This window comes from Alosa pseudoharengus, unplaced genomic scaffold (genome assembly GCF_046254945.1).
Source record: "Alosa pseudoharengus isolate Yale_2024_CS ecotype anadromous, Long Island Sound unplaced genomic scaffold, YU_APseudo_1.1 YU_APseudo_1.1_scf_15, whole genome shotgun sequence".
Taxonomy (NCBI): Eukaryota; Metazoa; Chordata; class Actinopteri; order Clupeiformes; family Clupeidae; genus Alosa; species Alosa pseudoharengus.
In genome coordinates this window covers 17,754,298-17,762,514 of record NW_027468620.1, presented here as the reverse complement: position 1 = coordinate 17,762,514, position 8,217 = coordinate 17,754,298, and the positions used below count along the sequence as shown (strand labels likewise).

The 8,217-nt window shown below is 42.0% G+C and overlaps 1 protein-coding gene across 1 annotated transcript in view; it reads right to left on the bottom strand.

Annotated features, from left to right (window-relative positions):
* Positions 1 to 2,926: 2,926 nt before the first annotated feature.
* plekhh2 (pleckstrin homology domain containing, family H (with MyTH4 domain) member 2) overlaps positions 2,927 to 8,217 on the bottom strand; it is a 35,488-nt gene continuing 30,197 nt past the window's right edge. The window contains exons 26-30 of the mRNA XM_076285767.1: positions 8,153 to 8,217; positions 7,684 to 7,813; positions 6,871 to 6,954; positions 6,440 to 6,589; positions 2,927 to 4,964 (exon numbers count right to left, since the gene is read on the bottom strand). The exon at positions 8,153 to 8,217 is cut by the window's right edge and continues 78 nt beyond it. Of these exons, the coding sequence (XP_076141882.1) occupies positions 4,779 to 4,964; positions 6,440 to 6,589; positions 6,871 to 6,954; positions 7,684 to 7,813; positions 8,153 to 8,217 (615 nt within the window). The 3' untranslated portion in view covers positions 2,927 to 4,778. The remainder of the gene's footprint in view (positions 4,965 to 6,439; positions 6,590 to 6,870; positions 6,955 to 7,683; positions 7,814 to 8,152) is intronic.

Here is an 8,217-nt window from a genome sequence, read left to right as displayed (position 1 = left end):
TTTTGCATTACTCTTGTGCATGTTGTTACCACTGCTATTTACAGGAAATGTTGCTATTTGCAGCAGTTTTCTTTAAAAGAAAAAATACACCACCTGTTTTAAGAGCTTTTAAAATGGCGAAATAATTCTCTTAAGAGTTCTGTAATTTGTAATATTCACTATGTCTACTCCGGTATGGCTGTATACAGAGCTCTACAGGCTTTTCTGTAGGTTTTGGAGTAAAAGCTGCCATCTCTCTTGGTGATCAAGCAATCAAGTAGCCTAACTGATTTACTTCTGTTTTTGGCCAACTCCACAACTTCTCATTTCTGTCTTTAAATATATATACCAACACAGAGTACTGATAAAAAATTACCTTGTGAGTGTTGCCGCTGAAGGCTGTGTAACTGAGTGTGTGATCATTTAACTGCTGTGTTTGGTCATGGAATAAATCAGTTTCTTAATACATGGTGATTGATTTTTTCATTCTTAGACTATCTCACAGAAAATGAAATCAAAAACACCTGTAACAAGCCGTATCCTTCCATTACAAGCTGAGTTGCTTCCGTGTAGGGTGCCACTGAGGGTAGAGACGATAGAGTGAGAGCCATTTTGTGATGGAAAACTACCGCCCAGGTTTCACTGAGAGGGGGAGGGCAAGATGGGGCAGACCTTGAGCATGTTGAGTGGTTTCAGATTTGCATGCAGATTGTACCTGCTATGCTACGCAGTGTTGATCAGCCTCTGTTCTACATTCCAACAGAGACAATACGACAGCCATGTCTACTGTACAGATTTTGTGTCCTGTTGGTCACCAATTTATGACAGGACAATACAGATATACCAACTGAGCTATAAAACACTTGAATGAGGGCAATATAATTTCTCTTATCAGGCATTATAGCCCCTAAAACAAGTGGTAATTTGTTTTAAGAGATAACTTGGTGACCAACAATGATATAAGGTCTTTTACACATCTTACACTGCCAGTGTGGAGTTTGCTGTAATATTCACAGGCCTCATATAGTCTGCCAATCATGCTCTCTTACAAAAGCGTGTGGCTGCCCCTGTGGTAAATCTCTGTGCTATGGGGCTTAGCTTCAACTCACGTTGCTACAGGACGCCTCAGTGTGGGGAATTTGCATGGGTTTTGATATTAACTGACCTGAATGTGGCTAAACATTAATATCCACATACCTTTTAGAACCTCCTTAGACTGAAATGGTTTGCTGTTGGGGACAGTCAGATTCTCTGGTACTACTGCATCAAATGCCATGCAAAACACTGCCTTTACTAGATATACTGCTTATTTCCTATGCAAAACATTGCTCATATTCAAAACAGAGGTTTGTGCGCCCTTGCTATGAGTAAGACTGAATGAGAATTCACCAAACAATACATGAGGAACAGAGGTGTGTGTGTGTGAGATAGACAGAGAATGAGAGGGGTGGGGAAAACAAAAGTTCTCCTGAGAGTGTACAGACACAGCTGGCTTAAAGGAAACGAGCACAGCACAGAGGCCCAAAGATGATAGCCAACAGGCCGAACCAGTTTGGCGACTCCCTGGACTACAACCTATTCATTAGCCACCCCAAAGGTGACACTGGAAAGAAAGAGAGAGACAGAGAGAAGCTGTTTAATATGAGGCCACAGAACAAAATAGAAGAATATCACTGATATTTTATCAGTGATTAAAAATCTCTAACCATGCATTGTGACAAGAAGTTGCTTCAGAAATAGCTCTGTTGGTTTTGTGAGTAATGTGCTATTTCAGTAAACAGAGGAACTTAGGTAACGTGTTTGGCAACACATTTGGTATTATGTATGAAAGCAGGAATGAGTTTTAAGGAAGCCTGTAGATGGCTTAGAAGAGTCAGTACAGCACTTGGTGGCACAACACAACATGGTTGCTACATCGTTGTGTCTGGTAACTCCACCTTCCTCTCCAAACACAATTTACAATTCCCCATCGCTTTTCATGCCTTCTGCCACACCCTATTGTTTTTGTTCTTCCTTCCCATAGCAGAAGCCTATTGTCAACCAGGCTCTGCTAGTTCGGACATGTTTGGGTGCCTTCAGTATGCCCCTCCCCCAAAACAGCACCTGGCTGAGAGTAATCCTAACCAATAACCTGAATTTGGGGCCTGACCGTTTCCATAGTGATCCCTGGAGATTTACACACAAAGACACCAATGAGATGAGCCAGAATAGAGTATTTGAGGGAGGGGCCTTGGGCAGATGTAATTTTACACCGATACCTGTGGGAGACTTTTCAGCACATGACTGTTCTACTGTGGGGGTCAACGGATGAATCATGTCTGCTATGTTACGTCACATGTGAACACACACACAAAAAAATATTTTACCCACTGTTGAACTGCTGACACAGAAAACCAACAGAAAATGCAAAACACTCAGGTGTATTAACGTTTCAACAAATAAAGGCTGACCTTCTAGGTGTTTCTAGTCACCATAGAACTGGTCCAACAACAACTTTGGGAAACCGTGGGTTGTGTAGGTATGGCACATACAGAGAATGACAAGCCTGATAATGTGATGTATAGTGTATTATATGTGAGTAAACACGCATGAAATAATTTTTAGAAAGGAGTGAAATAGCTACGAGTTACAGCTGTATACCATTGACATTATGGAAGTAAAGACTAACAGGAACTATAAGTACAGCACATAAGCTGATATTAACTTCACTTAAAATGTTTTCGTGTGTGTTTGAGAGAGTGAGTGAGAGAGAGAGATCAGAAGATTATTTTTGAACCAGTAAAACCGCTGTAAGGACAGGAAGACAAGAGATCGTCTTTGCTGTATGTAAACATATGACACACATGGTTTCATGACTGGTTTCACCCTGAGTGTGGGAGGTCATTCAACGTGTGTGAGTCAGTCTCCTCAAAATGACAAAACAAACACACACACACACACACACAACTGTCTTTTCCAAGGTGTTTATTCAAATATTTATGGATACATTTGTGAAAATCCCAGACTCTCATAGATAGATTTAATTAAAAACTTACAGCTGTGCAATAAATTCAGCTACACTTCAACATCTTCCAGTTTGGTTGTCATTAACTTTTATTATTCTCAACAGACAGTACTAATGCCTGCAATGAAAATGATAAGACACATATAGAACATCATCACCATTATAAATCGATCCTGGTGTTTGCGGGTGACGTACCGTTACCTACTCTGAACTCTTCCTAACGGCTTCTTCCTGACCTGACACTTCCCTTTGGTCGTCCCATGAGGCTAATTTCACTTCCTGGAATCCCTTCTATGCTCCCGTAGGCTTATCTTCCCTTTTTTTTTTAAAAATGGGATTGCAATGATGATGCAATCAAAATGCACAATAAACAGACAAACCTGTCCATACATGCGGTGTGAATCTTAGGTCTTTTCTTAGCAACAATGTTTTATTGTCCCTTTGCATCTTATCACGCTTGTGTGTCTACACAACATCATCCCATGGATTTTCTCAGAGGAGGCAATACATCCAGAACACATGATATGAAACCTTCTACTGACACATTCGCCTTTCCCTTCTAAATCTTACCTGAGGACACTAGCCTTTCATTACAAAAACCTTCATATCAATACCACTCAGACACACTCAACCAAAGCTAAGACAGACAGACAGACAGACAGACAGACACCCCCCCCCCCCCCACACACACACACCACAATACATCTTCACACCCCACACATAAATCCACAGACACATATATTCAACCAGACCCTCTTACGCACTATTCATTTCAGTGGAGAACTATCTCCTAAAATCCCTCCCTACTTCAATGGCCAGTTATACTGCCCCATAGAAACTCCACCGTAGATATCTACTGCACTTCACTGTTACACTCCAACCAGTGAGGTTTTATTTGGAAGCGCTATATCAGGAAAGTAATAAATTACATTTACATTAAGACATATACTTAATATTTCATACTTATATTTATTAATCTGTGTAAATCATTTTGGTACTATAAATGTGTATTTGGTACTTTAAAGGTGTATGATAAAGTTGTTGAAGTCAGCCCCATAAGGACAAGAAACTTCCCTGATATTTGGTACTGTTCTCTTCATTTTGGTCCATTAAACAAAGACTGAAACAAAATGACATCTACCTTTCATTCATATATAATGAACCCAAGGAAACTCAAAAGAGAGAAGAGGAGACAGAGAGACAGTGCAGAGAGAGAGAGAGAGAGAAAGAGAGAGAGAGAGAGAGAGAGAGGCGATTCGGGAGTTACAGAGAGACAGGGGAAATCCTTCATTACGCAGTACACTCCCAGGAGTGTGTGTGTGGGTGTGTGAAAGTCTTTGGCACAAGTCAAGTCTGGCATAAAGTAATAACAAATCCATAAATACTTTAAGCTGGCAAGTCTAGCTTCCTCACGCGCGGCCATAAAAGGCATGGAAGCACCTTAGAGCTCTCCAAAACACAACACATCATATCTCTGTCTGGAGATAACTATGATAAACAGTGCACTTCATGTGGGTTGGAATGACAGTACCGATGCCATTTTCAAGAGCTCAAGGGGCTACGATTACAGAAGCGTTTGGAAGTGTGAGGTGTTTCTAAGAGAAAAGATTGTAAAGATTGTTATCTTGTACCATGTAACTTAAAGTTAATTTCTTTGGTAACTACCTCTAGACAACAATTTCAACAGATTGGCCCCAGATAGTAAACTCTAAATGGCAAGTTAGCATATCTAGCTAATAGAGGAATCCCTATTGCATTAGCATGCATTTCCACTTCTGCACACTGGGGGGCGCTCTTACAAGAGAGTGGGGGTTTTGCTGGGTCTGCTGGAAGGTGTGGGTGGGGATCTGGATCGGAGGTCACGGCTCTTGAGGTCAGGCTGGGCCAAGAGGAGCGCAGGAGCCGAGAGATGGTGCGCCGCCGATTTCTGCTGGTGAGCACAGTTGGTGAAGGCGGCGATGAGAAGGGTGAGCTCCCGGAGCTGTCAGTCAAAACGCACACACACACACACACACACACACACACACACACGGTTTTGTTGGCATTAAGATGTGATGCGTCTAGGGATGTAACGGTATGAAAATTTAACCTCATGGTTATAGTGATCAAAATTATCACGGTTTTCGGTATTATCACGGTATTTCTAAAAGTGTGTTCATTGTGTTCAGAAAGCACTGATAGGCCTACACAAGCTGAAATAGTTTCAAAAAGTGTCCCGTTCACTTTTTTCTTCATGTTTAATTGGCTATGTGCTTATAGCTTAACTTACCCTACCATAACTTGGAGTTTGCTATTTCTGTTATTTGGATGCAATGAGTGAGACAAAGTAAGCGTTCAAAATAAAACTTTAGGCTACTGTATACTCCTGATAACGTGAGTGGAATTGATTTAAATGTGGACGGAGTGGCTACATGATACAGTGCACATTTCGCGGTGAAAAAGTTCCGCCTAATCCGAATCGTAGTTAAGACCATCAATTAGACAACAGAATCAGTAGGGTGCCAGTTTTGTTCCATTGTACCAGGCCTACTGTATGTCAAAAGCAGGCTCGGATGAAGCTGGGAAGGATTAAACACACGGTTTCCACACCGCGGTAATCAACAGTGATAATCATGATGTTTGAAATGAAAACGGTAATTATTATCGTCAACGTTTTTATCGCGGTTTACCATTATACCGGTAATCGTTACATCCCTAGATGCGTCTTTAACAGGGATATAGAAAGAAATTCAGGTGTCCATGTGGATGTCTCTCCTCTTGTTAAATGTTCGAAAAACTGTGGATGGGTGTGGATAGAGGTGTTTTCCTGTGAGTGTCTAGTCTGGAGTCTCCATAGTGATTCACGGTGTGGGGTGGGGCTTAGTATCTGCATACCCTTCATTCTCAACGAAACCAGTTGGACAACATACGCGTCTCTGTATGTTTGTGTACATGGGATGTCTTCTTTCAATGCCCTTACAAAAATTACATGTTTGCAGCAAACTTGTGGGTGACTTGTGGGAAACAAATGAGTTCACTAGAAAATATTGCTTGAAGTTTGCCAATGTTGGCCGCTAGAGGCAAACTTCCAGCAAAGTTCTGGCAACAATGAGAAGTTTGCCACTAGTGCAAATGCATTCGCCAGTGATTTGTCACCACACTTAGCCAATAATGATTAGGAATACATGGTTGTGGATTTCTCTACCACACTATCTCTCCATCATTTGTGAGAGGTTCAAGGCCATTTTTGCCAATTGTTTGTGTCAGTTACAGGAGTGTTACATCTCTCTTCAGCTCTATATGTACCCATCTGCTAACCTTTGATGCATCTGACCAATTCCCTCATATTGACACAGCACTTCTGAGTAGATTTGATTAGATAGAATTGATGGATAACTAGTAGATGAAATTGATACCCCCCCTCCAATAATTGATTTCTCTCTCTCTCTCTCTCTCTCCCCCTCTCTCTCTGCTAACCTTTGATGTTGCCATAGCAAACAGGTGTTTCTCTGTGGGTTTCTCCTTGCAGGTGTTTCCTCCAGTGGCCCTGCTGACCACCAGCATGAAGTCCTGACCACTCGCCCCAAACGACACAATGGTCCTCAGAGGGTGGGACACCAGCAGCTTCTGTGCAGATGAAGAGACAGACAGACAGAGAGAGAGGCAGTTATTTGCCCTATTATTTATTTGCCCTTTGTCCTATTAGTCTAGTTGGCACAGGTAAATAATTGGTAGTGCCAGGATAAGATATCAGACCATGGGAGATTGTGAGTGTGTGTGTGTTTGCTTTCTATGGTGAGGGTGTATGTGTGTGTGTGTTCAGTTTATATGTATGTTTTGTTTGAATATTTGTGCATGTGCACGTGTGTGTGTGTGTGTGTGTGTGTGTGTGTTTCATTTGTTCTCACAATAGAGTTGAACTCGAGTACACTGATGCCCTCCTCATGTACTGCCAACCAAACACGTCCATTCGGTAGTGAAGGAGAGATGGGCTGCAAACACACACACACACACACACACACACACACACACACACACACACAGCGAGAGAGAGAGAGAGAGAGAGATAGAAAGAGAGAGAGAGAGAGAGAAACATGAGCCAATGCATAGCACAATGCAAATAAAAAAACCCTAACCTCAATGTCACCGTTAATGCATGCTATATATCACGGGTCCTGAGCGAGTTTGGTAAGTGTCTGTTTGTTAACTTTGAACTTCCTCTCATGGTAGGAAATAGGAATTGGGTTTTGTAAATAATCTTCAGACATTATTCAATCCCCTGCATAAATACATAAAACTGAGTTTAATCAAAATATATAATATGCCAAACACTATTACTATTACTGATACCACACCCCATCAACAGAACACCAACTGTATGTAGCTTTCACACACACCCACACCCACTGCTTAGCCCTCTCTGTTTTGTCACAGAACTTCCTTTATGCCATTCTCGACAAATAACGCCTGGCTCAAACAAAACCACTGTGAATAGATGACTTATGAGTCTTTGGGATAGTTCTTTTGTACTGTTGCAATGTTTACTTGCCAGGTTAGCTATGAATGAATTGTGAAGACTTGGACTTCCTTATGCCTTTAATGCACCACCATTTGTATGATGTATGCATTTGTGTGTATGTGTGGTGTGTTTATGTGTCTATGTGTATGTGTAAGGCACTTGGCTCTAGAACTGGTTGAGGCGTCATCTCTTTGTCTCTTACCTCTGCATCGAAGAGCTTGGCTCCGAAGAATGTCCACTTGCGTGCCACAGTCAGGTAGATGCGCACACACTCTGGCGAACTTCGACCCCTGAGGGAAGCCCAGCGGCTCGAGAGGCGCTGACTCAGCTGCCTAAAGACAAAAGGAGGAGGACATCTGAAGCATGGAAAAGCAACAGAGACACAACAGTGTGTGTGTGTGTGTGTGTGTGTGTGTGTGTGTGTGTGTGTGTGTGTGTGTGTCCTTGGAGCATGTTTGTATATAATGCTGTGTGTGGGTTAGTATGAGACATTGTACTTGTATGTGTTTGTGAGCAAGTGTGCATATGTAGAGTGTGTGTGTCTGTGTGTGTGTGTGTGTGTGTGTGTGTGTGTGTGTGTGTGTGTGTGTGGGTTAGTATGAGACATTGTACTTGTATGTGTTTGTGTGCAGGTGTGCATATGTAGTGTGTGTGTGTGTGTGTGTGTGTACCTGAGCTGTTCATCGGAGCAGGCCCGTCTGTAGTGTTTGGGGTAGAAGCGCTCTAACACCTGTTT